This window comes from Cotesia glomerata, linkage group LG3 (genome assembly GCF_020080835.1).
Source record: "Cotesia glomerata isolate CgM1 linkage group LG3, MPM_Cglom_v2.3, whole genome shotgun sequence".
NCBI classification, from domain to species: domain Eukaryota; kingdom Metazoa; phylum Arthropoda; class Insecta; order Hymenoptera; family Braconidae; genus Cotesia; species Cotesia glomerata.
In genome coordinates this window covers 13,004,504-13,028,071 of record NC_058160.1, presented here as the reverse complement: position 1 = coordinate 13,028,071, position 23,568 = coordinate 13,004,504, and the positions used below count along the sequence as shown (strand labels likewise).

At 39.9% G+C, this 23,568-nt stretch overlaps 1 protein-coding gene across 7 annotated transcripts in view; it reads right to left on the bottom strand.

Annotated features, from left to right (window-relative positions):
- Positions 1-23,568, bottom strand: part of LOC123261118 (homeodomain-interacting protein kinase 2-like) — a 229,311-nt gene that overhangs the window by 70,817 nt on the left and 134,926 nt on the right. For 6 of the 7 annotated variants that reach the window (XM_044722618.1, XM_044722617.1, XM_044722612.1 and 3 more), the window contains 2 exons: positions 7,812-7,976; positions 6,194-6,612 (listed from right to left, as the gene is read on the bottom strand). In XM_044722618.1, the coding sequence (XP_044578553.1) occupies positions 6,194-6,612; positions 7,812-7,976 (584 nt within the window). The remainder of the gene's footprint in view (positions 1-6,193; positions 6,613-7,811; positions 7,977-23,568) is intronic. The other variant, XM_044722614.1, reaches the window with a different exon arrangement.

The following is a 23,568-nucleotide window of genomic DNA, read 5'->3' as shown; positions in this document are numbered from 1 at the left end:
GAGGATCCGTTTTTTCAGGATAAACGGAGAGTCGTTTAGATTACTGCAATCATCCAAGGGCTGAAAATTAATACAAGTGAAAAAACGAGGTTCCGTTTTTTCAAATAAACGGGGATCCGTTTTTTCAAATAAACGGGGATCCGTTTTTTCAGGATAAACGGAGAGTCATTTAGCTTACTGCAATCATGCAAGGGCTGAAAATTAATACAAGTAAAAAAACGAGGTTCCGTTTTTTCAAATAAACGGGGATCCGTTTTTTCAGGATAAACGGAGAGTCGTTTAGCTTACTGCAATCATCCAAGGGCTGAAAATTAATACAAGTGAAAAAACGAGGTTCCATTTTTTTCAGGATAAACAGAGAGTTGTTTAGTTTACTCCAATCATCAAAGGACTGAAAATTAATGCAAGTAAAAAAACGGGGATCCGTTTTTTTTCAGGATAAACGGAGAGCCGTTTACTGCGATTATCCAACCGCTGAAAATTATTACAAGTAAAAAAACGAGGTTCCGTTTTCTGAAATAAACGGGGATCAGTTTTTTCAGGATAATCGGAGAGCCGTTTAGTTTATTGCGATAATCCAAGGGCCGAAAATTATTGAAGTAAAAATCGGGGCCCCATTCTTAGAATAAGGCCACCAAATAAATTCTTATAATTCCAACTTCTATTTATTATAAGAAAACTATCAGCCTTCTCCTACTCTGTAGATAGATTTACAGGAATGTGATAACTTCTGTCTTAAAGTTATTATAAATAAAAAACCAGGAACCCATTTTTGATAGAATATACAGAGAGCTTTTTACTTCACTTCAATTATTCAACGACTGAAAATTATCACAAGTACAAAACGAAGTTTTTCTTTTAAATTAACTGGGACCCGTTTTTTGAAATAAACGGGGAAGCGTTTTTAAATAAACGGGGACCCGTTCTTTAAATAAACGGGGACGCGTTTTTTAAAATAAACGGAGAGTCGTTTTTTGTCCTTGTCTCCTCAAAGTTTGACTTCTCTAATAAAAATAATAGCATAAATAGCTTCCCGTTTCGACACGTAATGAACGGGTTTCCGTTTTAGAATTTGTCATAGTGTTCAATTTCTGAATTTAAAAAATTAAATAATTATCTTCCGTTTTGTTTTAATGAAAACGAGTTTTCTTTTCTCTACAATAACAAAAATTATCACAAATTTTCAAATGTGACAGAATACACCATTAATTTAATACGTCCCTGGATATTACCACTCCTTGTACGATTTCTTTATTGCCAATGTGACTTACGACTTCATCAAGCCTTCCGAGTCGACCGCAATCTGCGAGGGCGTAAAATCGACCTTAGAAAAATTTTTTACTACGGCCCAGCCATAAGACCCTTCATACAGTAGTTGGTCATCTTTCGGTAGTGGCGTCGCAAACTACTGGACTCTGTCTCTCTTTTATTAGAACATATAGTATGCGTCCTTATTCACTTGCTCTTACGGAAAAAAAAATTTACTAAATAACATCGTAATTTTCAATCATTCAAATTGTATTCTGTAGACGGCAGCATCGTAAAAATCAAGATACTGAAAGTCTAGTCTTGGATTACGATGTTACTATTGTAATTTTTCATAGGATTTTTTTCCGTGTAAAGGCCATCCCTGCAACTTCCCGCTAATTCCATATCTAAGCGCTTAAAATTGCACTTATGACGTTTTTGAGCTTTTCGAGCTCAAAAATAGAATTTATATGTTATTTTGAGCTCTCCGAGCTCAAAGAGTTAGCTGTTCTAAGCTTTTAAGCTCTTCGAGCACAAAAGTCTGATGAAAGTTTAATAAAACATTATTTTTTGTAACATGTGTTTGTAATTAAAAATTTTTAGATGCCTGATGAAGGTCAAATACATGACCGAAACATCGCAATGAATTGACAATTAGTATTATGATTAACATCTTATGTCCACTTTCCTGCGAACTGTTTTAATTATATATAAAGAATGGACGCAATGACATGTTATAATTATTTTTTAAATTTTCAAACCGCAATAACTACTGAATGAATCTGTAACAGGGAAAATCGAACTTCCCGGGGTCATTATCGACCCCGATAATTGACGCACGGTAGGTAAGGGTTTTCCCTTACTTTTCGATTTTTGACAAGAGTTTCGACTTGTCACCGGGCGTGCTAATCAAGATTCCCCACTACTGTTCCCGGAAAATGAAGCGGGGCGTAACAATAGGAAAGTTCGAGAGCCTGAGCTGAGGGTTATAAAAGAGCGAGCACGAAAAACATCGAGGCTTTTTCCCTTCTGGAAGCCAGTGGCCTTTTGCCTTTTGTGAATCAGTGACCTTGTTGAGATTAGATAAGTCAAGAGAGTGCAGTTTTGAACTCCGACGATAGAAAGCAACTACTGAGGAGTTTATTACGGTATTTGGAATTGGACAAGCCCTGACCGGAAGCTAACATAGTGGTTTGAGACGACAAGACGTCAAGCGGCGGAGCCAGCCAAGTTGGACCGGAGTATCAGTCGTCGTTGGATAAAACAATAATTGAGTCTCCAGGTATTTTCGATTTTTTTAGGCCAAAATTGATTATTAATTTAATTAAGAGGCTGAAATAATTAAAATTAATTTCTCGAGCGGTCATTTTTATATTAGCAAGTTTTGTACTTTAGAAATTCATGCGCCAAGGTCATTTAGCTAGTTTTTGTTATTGGATATTTATTTTAAAAGAATGAGATTAATAGTTTATTTGTGAATTTACTGTAGAGAATTTATAAGTAATTTATTATAGGCCTGTTGGCTATGATAAATTAATTTTAGTTAAGAATTTTCGAGATACAAAGAAAAGTAAATTTGAATAAGAAATGAAAATGCGTAATTAAGTCAGTGAAGGTCATTCTAGAATGTATGTAGTTAAGAGTTGTATTGAGACGCTTAGGATTCGAATAGTTGATGTTTAGAATTTTGTCTAGGAAGATTAAATTTAGTAAATCCTGTAATGAGTTCAGTAGAATTTATTAATTGAAAATATTAGTAGAAAATTTAGTAAGTGAACTAGTACAGAAATTTAGTGATTATGTAATGTAGTAAAATTTATTTGCAGTAAACAAGTGTTGGCGTAAAATTTAGTAGATTATGATAGTATTGTAAAGTTTTGGAAAATTAAATTTAGGGTGGATAAATGTAATTGAATTGTTTAAGTTAGAAAAGTGCTAAATCAATTATTAAATAATTGATTGAATTAAGGATAATTTATTAGATAAATTCGATAAGAAAATTTGGTGAATTTGGTAAATTTAGTTAATCTGGAGATTAAATTTATTTAAGGAAAATTGGTTAAAATTTTATTTAAGAAAATTTGAGAAATGAAGTTAACGTCCGGTGGATGATTTTATATGGAATTGAATAAGATTATATGGTATTCCGTCAGGTAGACGAGGTTGTTTATGTGAAATTAGTTCAGATAATTGAATAATTAAGAAGTTTTTATTGGGTAAAACATGTTGTTTGTTATTCCGTCAGTTGGACGAGGGTTTAAGAAATTAAGAATCTAGATGCGTAATGGTCTATGATTAAATTTAGAAATTAGGAATCTAGATGCGTAATGGTCTATGATTGAATTAGGAAATTAAGGATAGATGCGTAATGGTCTATGTAGAGTTAAGAAATTAAGAAGATAGATGCGTAATGATCTATAGTTGAAAGAATTTAAGGATATTTAGTTATAAGTTTTGGCAAGTGCCTGCGTAGGTGAGAGGTCCTCACAATTAAGTAATTGATAGGTTAATTTTAAGGGTAATATTATTAAGGAATTTTGTTAAAATAAAATTGTTTATATTGAATAAATAATTAAATTGTTAATAATTGTTTCTCAGTATTAATTTTTCAGCTTTTCTCAACTTCTCACGACCCGATCTTTCCTTCTCATGCTCCCCGGTTTCTGGGACACCGAGTATAAAATCCCAGTGGCGCCCTTTTCAAAGAGGAAAGGGGTGACCAATTGGACAGGGCTAACCACCCCGTTACAAATCAACCGATTTTCACGTTTTTGGTGGCGACCGACGTGGTTTTTTGGGCTCTAATAATTATTTTATTTTATCAAATACTATCCAAAAAGAAATGTTTAAGTAATGTGAAAAAAACACTTTTTTTCGAAATTTTTCGTTTTCGATAACTCTCGAACGAATCAACCGATTTTGACGGGGCTGGTGACAATCGAAGTGTTTTTTTTTAATTTAAGAGCGAATTAGTTTTTGGAATTGATCGGTTGAGTCGTTTAGAAGTTATTCCAAAAAAAACGATTTTTTGAAAATTTTATTTTTGAAGTGTAAATTTTTAATTTTATTTTGATGTAGAGTTAACGCAAGTTTAGATCGTTTGACTGTTTATTTAGATCTAACTTTTACTAATTATAGAAATAAAGTGAAAACAGCATTTGCCCTAACCGAGATTCGAACCCGAGCCGCGCGCTTGCCAGACCGATAACTAACCCCTACGCCGTACGACCGATAAGTTGATTCACATCTCATCATTCATATAAACTAAATCTACATGGTGACGAAGTGTGACGGTTTATTATTTATGTTATTAAATATTATTATTTTTTCATCGACCGATTGTGTGTTTAAATTAGAATATTTTCAGCCTTATTGGTCATACGTGACTAGTAGATCTTTTAATTCAAGCCAATAGATGGACACTCCATCTTCCCTATATGTCGAGAGTTTCCTCTCTTCTACTAAGTTCAGTAGAGCTCCTGACATGTTATCAGGGAGATCCAGGTTCGATTCCTGGCTTGGCAACCAACCCCATTTATTTTTTCAAAGTTTGTCTTTGCTCTCATTTAATTTCTTTCATCATCTTTCATTCAATTAACATCTTTATAACTCGAACAGCTTTACTAGTATTCAAGTTCGATGGATTTCCATCGAACTTAGTAGAAGAGAGGAAACTCTCGACATATAGGGAAGATGGAGTGTCCATCTATTGGCTTTAATTAAAAGATCTACTAGTCACGTATGACCAATAAGGCTGAAAATATTCTAATTAAATATTGTGTTTTGATGAAAATTAACTATTTTTTACAAATGTTTATTAGTTAAAAAAATGCAAGACTTAAGTTCTTATATTACTTCAGACTTTTTTCATTGTTCTGTATATTTTTAATATCATATCATAAATTTTACTTTTTAAAATTATCAATATAAAAAATTCAACTGTCAATTATTATATTTTAATTTTTTTAAGACCATATCAATTTTGACGATATGCAATTGTTTTGGTTAAATAATAAATTTTCAATTTTAGCATTTGCTTACAAATATTCGTTAAACAATAAATATGTACTGTTTAAAATTCTATTACTTAATGATAAATTAAGTTTGAATTTCTCATCGAATGGCCAAAGCTAGGTTACTCAATTCTGGCTCAAGTATGGGTTGCTATTCAACGGCTATGGCTAGGCTTCCCAGCTTTGGCCCAGGCTCGGGTAATCATTGGGCTGGCCAAGGCTTGGTTGCCCAGTCTTGGGCCAAGACTGGGTTCTTTTGCCTCGTCCATTCTATGGCAAACCAGTGTTGGTACAACGCTGGGTTCCCTTGCCTCGGCCATTCTATGGCGAACCAGTGTTGGCCCAACGCTGGGTTCTCTTACCTCGGCTATTCTATGGAAAACCAGTCCTGGCCCAACGCTGGGTTCTCTTGCCTTGGCTATTCTATGGCAAACCAGTGTTGGCCCAACGCTGGGTTCCCTTGCCTCGGCCATTCTATAGTGAACCAGTGTTGGTCCAGGCTCGGATAATCATTGGGCTGGCCGAGGCTTGGTTGTCCAGTCTTGGCCCACGCCCGCGTAATCATTGGGTTGGTCAAGGTTAATTACCCAGTCTTGGTCCAAGCATGGGCCAATATCGGTGCGCCAAGGTTGGTTACCCACTACTGGGCCAGACATGGCCCCGTCATTTAACTCTGGCAGTTCCTACACGGGAAAGCAGGAAAGTGAGAAAATCCGCCAATTGATATAATTCAATTCACTAACACGCCTTTCGTAATTTAACGACATTCTCAAAGCTATATCTTCTTCAGACCTCGAAACGTTATGATTATAATCAATCAAAAATTCAATTTTTAAAAGTTGAAATGTCACTAATGATTTTCCTCTTCAAAATTTTAGATATTTTTTGAATTAGATTTCTAAGTAATACATTTATTTATTCATTTAACTCACCACTTTCCAATTGTTTCATCTTCACTATCACTGATTGTTATAACTGATACCGCAGGAGATGGAGTATCGTGAATAGTGATAGTCTGCTGTTTAGCTACTAAATTTTGTTGTTGCTCCCCGTTGTGAGCAATAAGGTGTTTTCCAATATGATGAGTTTGAATTGCTTGTTGCCATTGACCATTTGATGGTGAAAATCTCCTGGAGCTACTAGGTGGTGTACTTTCTTTTACCCTCTTTTTCACCGGACTCAGTTGTTGTATTTCTTTTTTATGGTCATGTCGGTGTTGAGATTGCTGAGGTACAGTAAGATGATGCTGATGATGTTTTGTTACACTACGCTTATTCCAAGTTTGTGATGGATGGTCTATTAAAGTGCTCGTATTGTAAACATCAGTTACAGGAAATACAGGCCGCTGGTCCTTACGAACAAAAATCGATCAATTAAATGTTTTAACTATCAAAAGATGTTAGAATCATAAAGATGTAATCTTAAATTTTGACTTAATTAACAATTAACATTCGACTTTGTTCCGAATTTTTACATGTGAATAAAAAATTTTTTTCTCTCGCTTTTAATGTTAATAGATGTGTCGAAAGATTGTAAAAAAATTGATATTTTCATAAATAATTTGTTATAGTTTGATATACTCACACAGAAAAAAAAATACTCGAACCAAAAACATTATCGTCTTCAAAATTTTGTTCTTGAATTAATAAACTTGCTATTTATATCTCAAAAAATTTTTCGTTTAAAACTACAAAGTTTTTTTCTTAAATTAAGAAACGGTATTTAAAGTTTAAAAATATTATATATTTAATTCAAAAATATCGTTGTTAGTTAAATATCAATTTTTCTATGAATTAAAAGTAACGGAAAAAAATACCGACTATAGGCCTCGAATCCTGTTGGATCAGGCCGAGTATAACAATATGTCTCATAGTACACCCATTGCACGCTTCTTGCAAGACTGGTGTATTATTTACTCTATTAATAGTATCTGATTTTGGTATCATTCTAAAGGCGCCGCTGCAATCTAATTGTCTGAAGTAAAGAACATCGATGCTCTTGAGTGATGTTATTTTGTTTTAAAGTAAGTAAAAATATTAATTAAAATAGTATATTACACCCCTAGGGAAGTAAAGTAAGAAATGTCTTAGATCACATGTAATTGTTGGCCGAGCCGAAACCGAGGTTAACAAACATGTGATATGAGGCTTTCTTATTTACTTCCCTTGGAGTGTATATTTTTTTTATTTTGCTCGACGAAGGCAGAAAGCGGCAACTTTGTTTAGCGCAGCAGGGCTAAAGATGACGCTTTACATCCGGATGGGAAAAAAAAACTTTGCTTTATTCTATTATTGGAAATTTAATCAAAATGTTTAAAATCAAGAACAAAATATTCTTCATTCAAAATCATGGTGGTCCTCCGATAGAAGTTTTTAAGTCAAGAATATTGTTCTTTAGTCAAGATTGTATTTTTTTTTTGTATACTGATGTGTTCATTTCAGGCTATAATCAAAAAGTCTCCAAAAATCTATAAAAAATGTTCATCCTGCTTGCCAACCCTGAAACTTTTCACTATTTTCAAACTTATGGCTATAAATGATGACGAATTACCTGTAATATTGAGGAGCTATCTACAATCAGAGGTCGTCCCCAATCACTAGTATCACTGAGAATTGGTTGTTGAATCGTTGCATGTTGAGGTGGTAATTGTTGCCATGATGGTACAATAGCTGTCATTTGTCGGCTTCCAGTAGGCCAAGATGTTTGAACTGCATTCTAAAATTAAAACGATAAGATACACAAGGGTAAAAAATTTAATTTAGTATTGAAATGTAATTGAGTTAGTATAATATGAGAAAAAAAAATTAGAAAAACGGTAGACCCTGAAGGCCATCCGTGCAACTTCCCGCTCATTTCATACTAGGTGCTTAAAATTGCACTAATGAGGTTTTTGAGCTCTCCGAGCTCAAAAATACTAATTATGTGTTATTTTGAGCTCTCTGAGCTTAAAGAGATAACTTTTTATGCTTTTGAGCTCTTCGAGCTCAAAGGTCTGATAGAAGTTTGATAAAACTAAATTTTTCAAATTTTTAAACCGCAATAACTTTTAAATGAATAAACCGATTTTTACGCGGTTGGCGGCGATCAAAGTGGTTTTTTTATGTTAAGAGCTGATTAGTTTTTGGAATTGATTAGTAAAGCCGTTTAAAAGTTATTCCAAAAAATGTCGGAGTTATGTTGAAAAAACACTCGTTTTTCGGTTTTCCCCTTCCCCTTTGCAGATTCAAAATTTCGCGATTTTTCCAGTTTTTCAATTTTGTTTTTGCAATATCTCGAATGCAATTATAGATACAGGAATGGTCTTTTGTTTGTTTGAAAGGGGACACTTGGGGCTACTGAAAAAAAAAATATTTTGGAAAAAAATTCCGAAAAATGCCAAATTTGTCAAATTTTGAATTTTTGAAAATCGACAAAAATGAAGAGCGCCATAAAAATTTTGGCTCAATTTTTTTTGTATGATACCTTGTACTGATCTTAAAAGATCCTGAAAATTTGGAAAGGGGTTTTTTTTCTTTCAAAAATATAAATTTTTTAATTAAAAAAAAAAAAATTTTGAATATCAAAAAAAATTTTTTTTCTGTTTTTTGCAACTTCTGTATAAGTTAAAATTGTGCAGATACATAATATTGTAATTTTAAGTATTTAAAAATCAAATGCACGGCGTGCAAACATTAAACAATAAATTAATTTCAACTTTTATTAATTTTTTAGACATAATCTTAAAGTCAGGCTTAACGTATGATATAATTTTTTATTTTTTTAACGCATGATATATTTTGTCCGTTTCTTCATTTCAATTACAATTTTTAACCTCAAATAACCTCAAACTCAAACAGATATTAATCTTCTATAAAAATTAGAAATAATTTCATGAGAATATCAATTTTTTTTCATTCTTACGAATACTTATTTACTTACGAATTTTCGCACATTAATATTCTCAATCTCAAATTACAAATTATTCCCATATTAATAAGACGACAAGTGACGTCAAAAACTCTAAATGAAGTAAAAAAATTAGGAAAACGGTTGACCCTTAACAACAACCTTGCAACTTCCTGCTCATTTCATACACAAAACTGCATTTATTACGTTTTTGAGCTACTGGAGCTCAAAAATATAAATTTCGTATCATTTTGAGCTCTCCGAGCTCAAAAATCTGCTAGAAGTTAAATAACACACTATTTTTCAAATTTTTAAACCACAATAGCTTTTAAATGAATTAACCGATTTTTACGTTGTTGGTGGCATTCAATGCAGTTTTTTAAGCTTCATAAGAAACTTTTCAATTTACATCGATCGAACATAGAGTTTCGAAGTAATTCCCAAAAAACGATTTTTTCGATTTTTTTCGTTAACGATAACTCACGAACGAATTAACCGATTTTGACCGGGCTGGCGGCAATCAGCGTGGTTTTTTTTATGTTAAAAGCTGATTAGTTTTTGAAATTGATCAGTAAAGCCGTTTGGAAGTTATTCCAAAAAAAAAAAAAATATTTGAAAAAATTTTTTTTTGCAGTTTTTTTGAGATTTCTCAAAATCTACTGGTTCGAATTGATCCAAATTCTAGTCAAAATCTAAGTTTGGTCAAGCCCTTTCGAATGGTGCCAACCGCGATGAAATCGGTCAAGCTGTTCAAAAGTTATGAGAGGTTTACATACTGCCGTACACACACACACACACACACTTGGGGCAGAGGAGAAACTGCTACCAGGCGCGCCTCCCCGTAGCGGATGGGAGAACGCTCGCTATACCTGGTACAGAGGGTAGGAGCCAAATAAAATACGTTCCCGTGGATAAAACTCCCCTTTAATGGGTTGGTCACACTAACTGACCTAACAAGACAATCGTTCCCTGCTGTGACCCACTGGGAGTGACCGAAACTTCGTGTCGTAGTTTCCGAGGATGCAGGCCACGGCTGATGTGAGCTTGCTCTGCCGAGGTGTAAGTTGCAGCAGTGGATCAGGAGCCAGCCACTTCGGGCCTTGATCAGGAAGTACGCAGTGAGTGTTAGAGATCGGAATCTTCACCGCTCCGAGCGAGTCTAGTCCGCCCGTGTATTCCGGGACTGGCTAAGTGTCGGCTAGGCCTCAGGGAACTGGGGTAGGATTACTATCTCCGAGGGTACACCCGTTCCTAGTTATGACAACCCGCTCCACTCCGTACGATGCGCTGGTGAATTTAAAAGAATGAGTAAAATTCAGGAAAACAACAATAGTGAACACGGACCTCATGCCCAACAAGCAGCGATTGAAGCAAGCGCTGAAATGAAGCGGTCGCAAGCGTTTGAACGCCTTGAAAAGCTGACCAGTGAGCTAAATGACTTCATCCAATCTAAGGTCAATATCCACAAGGAGATTAAGACCAAGACGACCAGCGTAGCCAATGCCCTCCAGAGATTCAAGAAACTTGATGAAGAATGGTGTTTAACAGTACGACGCACTTCTCGCACTACCCCGGAGAGAAGCATTCAAGCAACTTTCGTGAATGAAGAAGCAATGGACACTGGAGCCGAAGGTGACGGTGAATCAGTCGCGGAAGACAGAATCAGAACTAGCAGCACGTCAACTAAGAGAAAAGATCGATCTTCTCCCGACCCAACGATCTGCCAAGTTGTGAAGAAAAAGGACCTGAAACCAAGCCTTCCGAAAAACACAGCAGTGTAGAACGCCGGAAAAAAAGAGGTGACTGAATGGCAGAAGGTCCAATCCAAGAAGGAGAAGAAGGAGCAAGCGAGAGAGCGGTTACCAAAACAACCGGTGAACAAATCTCGGCCGGAGCCTAAGCGGGAAAAACCGCGAAAATTCACCAAACCAGATGCCTTAATTATTCGACCCGTTGAGAAGGCAAAATATGCCGAGATACTGCGTCGGATTAAAAAAGATGTCCCACCAGATCAGACCCGTGACGTCGTTGACAAGGTTCAAAAGACGAATGATGGGAATATGCTCATTACGCTTTCCAGAAAGACCGCAGACAAAGGACAAGCTTTGCTGAAGACCATCAAGAGCATCCTTAAAGAAGAAGCGCAAGTCATCTGTAAAGGCCCAGAGGAACAGCTTGAAATCCGGGACATTGACGACGAAACAACTAAAGACGATGTCCGGAAGGCCTTACAAGAGGCAGCTGGAAATGACTACGAAATACCTGAAGATGTCATTAAAATTTGTCCGGCTTACAGAGGTACTCAAACTGCTTCGGTACGATTGCCAGCAGCAATAGTGCAGAGGATACTCGGAAAGACAGGCAAAATAAGGATTGGCTGGGTAAATTGCCGTGCCAGAGCAATTAAGACACCACTACGATGCTATAAGTGCTGGCACTTTGGGCACACTACTGCCCAATGTAAAAGCGAAGTCAACCGATCTGAACTTTGCATTTAATGTGGGAAAACAGGTCATCAAGCTGCTCAATGCCCAAATAAAGTGAAATGTGCGTTATGTGCAGAAAAACCTGGCTCTCAGGACACTGCTCACCGGTCTGGTTCTGGCTGATGTCCAGTCTTCCAAGAAGCACTCCAGAAGCTGACAAATAAACGAACATGAGGATATTGCAGCTTAACATCAATCACTGCGAAGCTGCGCATGACTTGCTTATGCAGACAGTACGGGAATTAAAGCTCGACGTTGTGCTTTTATCGGAGCCATAGCTGGACAACCTTGGGAGACGGATATTACCACGAAAGCTGTGATCTGGGCTTGTGGTAAGCTCCCTTTCCAGAGTGGAGCTACCAATGGCAGCGCTGACTTTGTAGCAGCATCAGTAGATGGCATCCGTTTTTACAGCTGCTACGCACCATCCAGCCTCTCCATTGCTGAGTTTACTGACTTCTGGGATCGACTGACCGAGGACGCGAAGCAACATCATCCAGTGGCGATAGCCGGGGACTTTAACGCCTGGGCAGTGGACTGGGGCAGTAAGCAGACTAATGCACGAGGAAGAGAGCTGCTAGAAGCTCTATCTACTCTAGATGTAGTCTTGCTCAACAGTGGTGACACGCCAACCTACACCAAAGGTGACGCAAGCTCGATTGTAGACGTCACTTTTGTCAGTACCAGCCTTGCTAAAGGTAACACTAACTGGAAGGTACTGGACATCTACACTGCCAGTGACCATCATGCGATACTCTGGGAAACGTCAAACGACCAGAACCTCCGGGGGCCTATCAAGCAATTTAACACCGTCGGTTGGAAGGTGAAATCTCTTGACCCAGAAGTATTGCTAACAGCCCTCGATAGTGATCCGATAGAGACTGGATGTGCAGAAGAACATACTAAGGCTCTGATGATGCGAGTAACACAAGCTTGTGATGCCAGTATGCCTCGCAAACGTGTTATGAATTCAAGACCTGCGGTACACTGGTGGAATGATCATATCAGCAACCTCCGTAAAGAGTGTCATCGAAAGAGAAGAATATCACAGCGTGGCTATCAACGACCTAACTCTGCAGTGCTGATCGCAGAGTACAAAAAAGCTCGTGGTGAACTTAATAAGGCCATAAAAGAGAGCAAAGGAAGATGCTGGAAAGAGCTCATATACGAGGTCGACAAAGACGTGTGGGGTCGGCCGTATAAGGTGGTCATGACGCACCTGAAGAAACAACAAATGCCGTCGCCTACGTGTCCCCAACTCCTTCAGAAAATCGTCACTGCGCTGTTTCCACAGCAACACAGTCTCAATTATCAGTCAACGCAAGATGAACTGGACGACATTCCACCTGTCACTAAAGAAGAATTGTTGGAGGCCTGTAATCGGGTAGGAAATAATAAAGCGCCGGGATTGGACGGAATCCCTAATATAGCCTTGAAAACAATCATAAAGGCAGCACCAACATTATTTCTAGACGCTTACAACGCATGCCTCAAGGAGGGGACTTTTCCTCGTAAGTGGAAACAGCAACGGTTAGTACTTTTACCTAAAGGAAAGAAACCGCCAGAAGAACCGTCATCTTACCGACCACTCTGCATGCTAGATACGGCGGGTAAGATATTTGAGCGTATCATTCATCAGCGAATAGATGCAGTAGTCGACCCACTCTTGGCAGACAACCAGTATGGATTCCGGAAAGGACGATCAACCTTGGACGCGATCAACCTGGTTGTTAATACGGCCAAAGAGGCAATCGCAGGAACTAGATGGAAGGGTGGAACGAAGAAGTACTGCATGGTGGCTGCCTTGGACATCAAAAATGCTTTCAATTCCGCTAATTGGGACTGCATCATGCAAGCTCTCGACGAGAAGAACGTGCCAACATATCTTCGCAGACTAGTGATTAGCTATTTTACAGAGAGAGTGCTGAAATACGATACAAAGAATGGTCCGAAAGAGTATGATATAACCGGTGGTGTGCCACAGGGCTCTGTTCTTGGTCCACTTCTGTGGAATATCATGTATGACGGGCTCCTGAGACTGAAGCTTCCAAGATGTGTCAAACTGGTAGCGTATGCGGATGATGTTGCCGCAGTGATCGTCGCCAAACACCTCGACGAGATTCAACATCTGTTTGACATCACTTTTGAGAAGATCAACCAGTGGATGGATACAGTGAACCTACAACTGGCCAAGCAGAAGACCGAAGCAGTGCTTATTACCAGCCGAAAAGAAGTTGAAACAATTAAGATTAATGTCGGTGACCGAGAAATCACATCACAACCTCATATACGATATCTGGGAGTGATGCTTGATGCCCGACTCAACTTCAAGCAGCAAGTGGAACACGTCTGTACGAAAGCGTCGGTAGTGAGAGCTAGTCTCGCACGATTGATGCCGAACGTCGGAGGCCCAAAGCTGAGCAGGAGGCTACTATTGTCATCAGTAGTCACATCGGTGCTCACCTACGGAATATCAATTTGGGCTGACGCACTAGAGGTGCAAGATTCATGGAGAAAAGCTGGAATAATATATCGTATGAGTGCCCTACGAGTTGCAAGCGCCTTTCGAACAATATCAGAGGAAGCAGTGTGTGTCATTTCCGGAACTTTGCCGCTCAGAATCCTAGCTAAGGAAAGACGGAACCTTTACCAACGAAAGAGGACAACCACACAAAGTGCCGAGGAACTCAGAGCTAAAGAACGGCAGAACAGCATCGCACAATGGCAATCGCAGTGGGACGCCGCGACAACAGGGAGATGGACACACCGTCTCATACCGAAGATCGACGTTTGGCTAAACCGAAGTCATGGCGAGGTCAATTACTATCTGACGCAGTTGTTGTCAGGACATGGATGTTTTCGGACGTATCTTCACCGCTTCAAGCATGATGATTCACCGGAGTGCCCGTCCTGCCCAGGAATCAATGAAGACGCGGAGCACGTTTTCTTTGAGTGCCCACGATTTTACCCACAGCGTGATGAGCTGGAGATGATCCTAAAGAAGAAAATCCAACCAGAGACAATAGTAGAAGCAATGTTGTCATCAAGAGCCTCCTGGAACGCCATCAGCACATTTGCAACAGAAGTCCTTATAGACTTGCGTTCCATCGAAAGAAGAAGAACAAATGACAACAACTAGAAGAAAGGTAAAATAACACCTTAGCTATCAGAAGTAAGAGCAGTAGCTAGATTCTCCCCTCACGAAGTAGTGCCTAACGGCGGTTTCCATGAGGGATTAGGGGAAAAAGGAAAAGGGGTTTAGGGTTTAGTGGGTAGGGGCTAGCGTCGAGTTTTAGTATGATACTGCGTCGAGTCGCCACATATCCAGGCCAAACAACTATGCCTAGAATCCGTAAAAAGGATTCCCCCCCCCTTAAAACAAAAAAAAAAAAAAAAAAAAAAACACACACACACACACACACACACTCGGGGCAGAAGAGATACTGCTACCGGGCGCGTCTCCCCGAGCGGATGGGAGAACGCTCGCTGTCCTTGGATGACACTTAATCTCTTAGTTGATGAGGTACAGCGGGTAGGAGCCAAGCAAAATAACCAAACAAAATAAGCTCCCGTGGACAAAACTCCCCTTTAATGGGTTGGTCATACTAACTGACCAAGCAAGACGATTGGTTCCTGCTTTAACTTACTGGGAGTGTCCGGAACCTGTATCGTAGTTTCCGACGATGCAGGCCACGGCTGATGTGAGCTTGCCCTGCCGAGGTGAAAGTTGCAGCAGTGGATCAGGAGCCAGCCACTTCAGGCCTTGATCAGGAAGTACGCAGTGAGTGTTAGAGATCGGAATCTTCACCGCTCCGAGCGAGTCTAGTCCGTCCGTGTATTCCGGGACTGGCTAAGTGTCGGCTAGGCCTCAGGGAACTGGGGTAGGAGTACTATCTCCGAGGGTACACCCGTTCCTAGTTATGGCAACCCGCTCCACTCCGTACGATGCGCTGGTAAATCAAAAAAGTATGAGTAACTTACAGGAAACAAACAAGAATAGAAACGGGCTTCATGCTCAACAAGCAGCGATTGAAGCAAGCGCTGACATGAAGAGAACGCAAGCGTTGGAGTGCCTTGAGAAGCTGACCATTGAGCTGCAAGAGTTTGTCCAAACTAAGGTCAATATCCACAAGGAGATAAAGACCAAGACAACCGGTGTAGTCAATGCTCTTGGAAGATTCAAGAAACTGGACGAGGAATGGCAGTCATCACGACGCCGCATTGAAACAGAAACTGAGACGGAAGAAGCAATGGACAGAAGAATATATGGTGAGGCTTTCGCCTACCTCCGAAGAGGCCGTTTCCTGGGCTCAAAAGAGCTATACACGCACGTATATTTGTCCTACCCCCACATAGGAAATACACAGCCAAGTTTGCCGGCAAGGAAAAACCCTGTCCTCAAGCATTTACGCTATCATAGGACAGATGTGAATTGAGTTGATTTTAATGTCAATCTGTCCTCGTACTTAGTTAACTGTATCAACCCATTCAACGACTGCGTTAGCCTGACCGGTAATATAATAACAACCCGACCAGTTACCAGCGGGGCCCATGCGGGGAGGTGCAGCCGTAAGACCTGTTTGAGCCGTAACACCTATCCCCCTTACAAGAGTCTCGTTCGTTCGTTCTTCTGTCCGTCCTAGTCCCCGAATCTTTGAGCTTACCTGCGTTGCCAAATTATTTTGACAACGTCACGAGGCCTTGCTCAGAGAAGCAATGGACACTGGAGCCGACGGTGACGGTGAATCTGCTGCTGAGGACAAGGGTGAAACTGACACAAGGTCTGGAAAGAGAAAGGACCGAGATTCGCCAGAGCCAACCGACAAAGTCACAAAGAAGAAGGACTTGAAAAAAAGCCCTCCCCAACGACTGGCAGGGCAGGGCGACGAACCCAAGAAGACGACTGACTGGGAAAAAGTACAGTCTAAGAAGGAGAAGAGAAGGCTAGCTAGAGAGCAACTCTCAAAACAGCCGCCGAAGGAGCCCAGGCCAGAGCCTAAGCGGAAAAAACCACGCAAACAGATCAGACCCGACGCACTGATCATCCGCCCGGCCGAGAAAACAAAGTATGCCGAGATTCTACGTCTTATAAAGCAGGACGTCCCAGATGAGCAGGTTCGTTCAACTGTGGATAAGATCAACAAGACCAGAAGTGGGGACTTGTTGATTATGATTTCGAGGAAGAGCACTGACAAAGGCCAAGGTCTGCAAAAGACGATCGCGGACATCTTTAAGGAGGAGGCCAAAGTGATTTGCAAAGGGCCACAGGAGACCATCGAGATCCGAGATGTCGATGACGACACGACTAAAGAGCATATTCAGACCGCTCTAAAGAAGGAAGCTGGAGAAAGTTGTGAAATCCCACTAGAGGCAATCAAGATCCGTAAAGCCTTTAGGGGTACACAGACAGCCACAGTGTCATTACCAGCAGCTGCAGCACAAAAGTTACTGGAGGGAAACTGCAAAATAAGGATAGGCTGGTCTAATTGCCGAATGAGAGCAACGAAGAGACCCATACAATGCTTCAAATGCTGGCACTTTGGGCACTTCGGATCGCAGTGCAAAAGCGAAGTCGACGGGTCTAAGCTCTGCATAAGGTGCGGAAAAGAAGGACACAAAATTGCTGATTGTAAAAATCCAGCTAAATGTGCACTGTTCTTTGAACGGCACGGCGTAGAAAAGGCGGCTCACCATGCAGGCACGAACAGATGCCCCATCTTCCAAGAAGCGCTCCAAAAGATAACGAAGCCAAGAACATGAAGATAGTGCAGCTCAACCTCAATCATTGTGAGGCTGCGCATGACCTGCTCATGCAAACTGTGCGCGAATTAGAGGCAGATGTAGCACTTATAAGTGAGCCTTATAGACATCTGAGTAACCAACCCTGGGAATCCGACAGCACTAACAAAGCCGTCATCTGGTCCTGCGGTAAAAGTCCTTTTCAGAGAACAGTCAACAATGAAGAAGCTGGCTTCGTAGCAGCATGGGTAGATGGCCTCCGCTTCTACAGTTGCTATGCACCACCTAGTCTCTCTAATGAGCATTTTGAAGACTTCCTTGATCGGCTAACTGAGGACGCAAGAAAACACTTTTCCGTGGCAATAGCTGGTGACTTCAATTCCTGGGCAACAGACTGGGGCAGCAAGTTCACTAATACACGTGGAAAAGCACTTCTCGAGGCAATGGCCACTCTGGACGTGATCCTTCTTAATACCGGTGATACGCCAACGTATACTAAGGGAGAGACAAACTCAACTGTCGACCTTACATTTGTCAGCAGTTGCTTAGCTCGAAGAGGTTTTTCTTGGAAAGTATTGAACATCTATACAGCCAGCGACCATAGTGCGATACTATGGGAAATATCAACTGGCCAGAAACTAACAAGAGACAACAGGAGCGCTAGCGCGGTTGGGTGGAAAGTTAAGTGTCTCGACCCCACTGCTTTAGTAGTAGCCTTAGACTGCAATCCGATCATCGTAGAAACTGCTGAAGAGAAGACCAAGGACCGAATGAGAAGAGTCACCCAGGCTTGCGACGCTAGTATGTCTCGGAAACGTCGCATAAATTCAAGACCTTCAGTGCACTGGTGGAACGATCACATTAGCATTCTACGCTCAAAGTGTCTTAAAAAAAGAAGAAAGTCTCAGCGTGGCTACAGACGATCTAACTCCGCAGAGCTGTTGGCAGAGTATAAAAAGGCCCGTCGAGAACTGAACAGAGCCATCAAGTAAAGCAAAAGACGTTGCTGGAAGGAACTGGTCGCAGAAGTCGAGAAAGATCCATGGGGCAGACCGTATAAGGTGGTTATGACCCACTTGAAATGCCAACCAATGCCATCACCTACGTGTCCACAACTCCTAGAGAAGATTGTTACTACGTTGTTTCCCCAACAGCTGGTATTCACCTACAAGTTGGAGCAGCTCAATTCTGAAGACATCCCAACTATCACGTTGGACGAGTTGATAGAGGCAGGAAATCGAGTAGGGAATAATAAGGCGCCGGGATTGGACGGAATTCCTAATATTGCCCTGAAATCAATCCTTAGGGCAGCACCGACATTATTCCTGGACGTTTACGATACATGCCTGAAGGAAGGGACTTTTCCCCAGAAGTGGAAACAGCAACGGCTAGTGTTACTTCCGAAAGGGAAAAAGCCGCCGGAAGAACCGTCATCCTACCGACCACTCTGCATATTAGACACGGCCGGCAAGATATTCGAGCGCATAATTCATCAGAGAATAGAGGCTTTAGTCGATCCATTCCTAGCAGAGAACCAGTTTGGTTTCCGAAAAGGACGGTCAACTCTGGATGCTATCAAATTGGTTGTTGATATAGCCAAGGATGCAATCGCCGGAACGAGATGGAAGGGTGGAAAAAAGAAATACTGCTTGGTGGCTGCTTTGGACATCAAGAATGCCTTCAACTCCGCTAACTGGGACTGCGTTATGCGGGCTCTAGAAGAAAAAAACAAACCAGGATACCTTCGCAGAATAGTAGCGAGCTACTTTACGAACAGGCTCCTGAAATATGACACGACGAATGGTACGGAAGTGTACAAAATCTCCGGAGGAGTGCCACAGGGATCAGTCTTAGGTCCTCTGCTATGGAACATCATGTATGATGGCCTCCTGAGAATAGCATTGCCTACGGAAGTCAAACTTGTAGCATATGCGGATGACGTAGCTGTCGTGATTGTCGCAAAGCACCTCGAAGAGATAGAAATGGCATTGGATATTACATTCAGACGAGTCAATTTGTGGATGGACATGATGAACTTGCAACTAGCCAAGCATAAAACCGAGGCAGTGCTCATCACCAGCAGAAAAACTGTAGAAACCATCAAGTTGAGAGTCGGAGAACAAGAAATCACATCACAACCATTTATCCGTTATCTGGGAGTGATGCTGGATGCACGACTTAACTTCAAGCAGCAGGTGGAACATGTCAGTGCCAAAGCGTCAGTAGTGAGGGCTAGTCTCGCACGGCTGATGCCTAACATCGGAGGCCCAATGCAGAGCAGGAGGCTACTATTGTCATCAGTAGTCACATCAGTGCTCACTTACGGAATATCCATTTGGGCTGATGCACTGGAAACTCAAGAATCATGGAGAAAAGCTGGACCAATATACCGACTGAGTGCCCTACGAATAGCTAGTGCCTTCCGCACTATATCAAAAGAAGCAGTGTGCGTCATTGCTGGAACCCTACCTCTTAGAGTTCTAGCAGAGGAAAGACGGGCCCTTTACCAACGAAAAAGGTCAACTGCACTGAGCCCTGAAGAACTTAGAATTGAAGAACGGCAGAAGAGCATAGGCCGATGGCAACTACAATGGGATGCTGCAGAGAAGGGTAGGTGGACGCACCGTCTCATCCCTCGGATCGACATTTGGCTTAACCGGAATCACGGTGAGGTCAATTACTATCTTACGCAGATGTTGTCGGGACATGGGTGTTTTCGAGAGTATCTACACCGCTTTAAGCACGATGACTCTTCGGAGTGCCCGTCCTGCCCAGGAGCTGCTGAAGACGCGGAGCACGTCTTCTTTGTATGTCCTCGTTTCGATCCACAGCGTGAAGAAGAGGAGAGGATCCTGAACCAGAGAATGCAACCAGATTCACTAGCGGAAGCAATGTTGTCATCAGAAGCTGCCTGGAATGCTACCAACACGTTTGCAACAGAAGTCCTTAGAGACTTGCATTCAACCGAAAGAAGAAGAGCAAATAGCAGAAGATAGAAGGAAGGTAGTTAACACCTTAGCCACCAGAAGGAAGAGCAGTAGCTAGATCCTCCCTTCACGAAGTAATGCCTGACGGCGGTTTCCATGAGGGATTAGAGGAAAGAAGGAAAAGGGGTTTAGGGTTTAGTGGGTAGGGGCGTTAGTGTCGAGTTTTAGTATGACGCTGCGTCGAGTCGTCACATATCCAGGCCAAACAACTATGCCTAGAATCCGTAAAAAGGATTCCCCCCCCCCCCCCCTAAGGGAAAAAAAAAAAAAAAGACACACACATACATATACATACAGATATACGGATATCATCGCGGAAACATTCGAGGAGGCTTCCTAGGACCTCAAAACGTAAACATCCGTTTAATATTCGATTTTCGAAAAACGGGGTGAAACCAATAACTTCCCAATTTTTGAAAATTTTCAATTTTCTTAGCGGGAAGTTAAAAAGGATAATTAACAAATTGTATCATGCGTTAAGGATGACTTATTTTAAGGATGCAAGATTATGTCCAAAAAATAAAAAAAAGTTGAAATTAATGTATTATTTAATATTTCCACGTCATGCATTTGATTTTTAAATGCTCGAAATTACAATGTTATGTATCTGCATAACCTTGAACTTTCTGACACCCTGGATCAAGCCGATGGGGAAGACGGCCCTCGAGCTGTTGGAGACGTTGAAGAAAAGAGGTTAGACAAGCTCACCTCTTTTCTTTCCGAGGAAAGGTGGGTGTGACATAGCGGTCGACGAGTTCAAGCCAGCGGTAATCAGCGCAGCGAGCTCGAGTGCGAGCGAGATTTTTTAAAAATATTAACAATAATAATACTTACGCTATGTCACACCTGAATCACTACCCTCTCTTTATAAACAGCATAACTGAGCGACACCGAGGTATTCCGGTACCGTCAAGGCCGCTCTTGGTCTTCTGGTGATCTAGAACTTAAGTTTCTCGAATCCCGGTTGCCGATACCGGTGAAACAAAAGTCAGCTGGCGCCTTTCGAGGTTCTTGGAAGATTTCCAATGGAGGAATTCCAAATTTAGGGTTAGCAATAAATCCTTAAAACATAAAATAAAACGACTCGAATGGATGAACGCGATTATCTACAGCCCCATATATAATCATATATAGTTATCTAAGATTATATAAAGTACTATATGATCACGAAAGATTCTACATAGCTGAATATATAATTATATATTTATATATAACTATATATAATCATGCTTCAAATGATATTAAGGATAGCTAAATGCTTCCAATAAGGAAGGATTTATTGATGCTGGATTTTATTTTTTATTAGCAATTACAATAAACAATAAATTTTAACAATAAACCATAGACAAAATCAACAATCAAATAAAAAAGAACTGTATTTCTGAAGCATCATGGAATTTCGAAAAATTTCATCAAATTCTATTACAAATATAGTTACTTTTTTTTTTTTTTTAATTCAAATAAATTAAATGAAGTCAACCAGGTATTGTGCGTTGTTTAAACCAGAAGGACCAGTGTTCGCAACCAGCAGACGTCCAACTTTTTTTGTGAGGTGTATTACAAAAAGTAAAAATTTTCATCAGTGCAGCAGCCAAGTTGCTTGCATAGTCTCATTTTATATTAAAAAAAAAAAAAGTTAGGAAAACGGTTGACCCTAAAGGCCATCCCTATAACTTCTCGCTAATTCCATACTTAAGCACTCAAAATTGCACTTATTACGCTTTTAAGCTCTTCGAGCTCAAAAATATAATTTTCGTGTCGTTTTGAGCTCTCCCAGCTCAAAAGTCTGATAGAAGTTTAATGAAACACTATTTTTTGAATTTTCAAACTGCAATAACTTTTGAATAGATGAAGCGATTTTTACGCGGTTGGCGGCATTCGACGCACTTTTTGAAGCCCCATTAAGAATTTTCAAGTTTAAGTCGATCGAGACAGGAATTTCAAAGTAATTCCGAAAAAAAACTTTTTTCGATTTCTTTCGTGAACGATAACTCACGAACGAATGAACTAATTTTGACCGGCTTGACGGTTATCGGCGTGGTTTTTTGGGGTTAAGAGCTGATTAGTTTTTGGGATCAATCGGTAAAGCCGTTTAAGAGTTATTCCAACAAAACCACATTAAAAAAAAACTTTTTTCGTAGTTTTTTCGAGATTTTTCAAAATCTACTGGTCCGGATCGGTCTAAATTGTATTCAAAATCTAAGTTCGATCAAGCCTTTTCGAATGGCATCAACCGCGATGAAATCGGTCAAGCCGTTCAAAAGTTATGAGAGGTTGAATACGGCATTGAACTTAACATGCGTTTTCACTTCTTTTTCTCTTCGCGTTCGTTTGGAGAACAGTGTAAGACTTGTTACACTTTTATAGTAAACAGAAACTTCAGGAATCAAATTTATTTTTAAAAAATATGATTTCCAAAAAAATTGCTCTTCTGCTAGAAGTTAGATAATTGAATAAATCTTGCTTATGGCAGAGTATCTTTATAGAAATTTTTTTTTGTTTAAGAGAAACGTTCAATTTGAAGTATGAGAAGATTTTTGAAGTGAAAAATATCACTTTACTCTTACACGGAGAAAAAAGTATTGCTATTGTAGCGATCCAGTGGATCGTGAACGTAGTATTGTCATTAGCTCAAAACAGTATTGTCATTTTCATGAATATGTCAAAACGTATTGTGATCATAATGAAACGTTTCCTTATTACGGCGAAATGGATCGTGATTATCACGATCCACGACGCCTTCAGCGCCACGACGCATAACCAAGTCTGAAACTTACGAGTGGATTTGTTTACAATTTTGGTGATGAAATAGTGATAATTACATAAATTAGTGAATTAATAATAATAGCGATATAGATGATTGGGTTGTTGATAAATTACTCTAGTGAAATCTTGAAAAACTTGTGTCGATTTTTGAAGGCTAGTAAAGAAATAAATCTTCCTATGTTAACTGTGTTAATGCTGTGTCCGTGGTTATTGTATATAATTCTACTGCGTTGATAAGGAAAAACAATGTACATTATATATTGTATTAAATAAATAAAATTTTTGTTTTCATAAGGGTCTTTTTTAGCATAAATGATTTGATCCCATACTGTTTTATACAAAAATATGATATTGTATGAAATATATACAGTAATAAAAGAGTAAAAATTCCATTAAAAATTTTTTTTCTTATGATAAAAATATTAGCCTCTTTTAAATGAATAC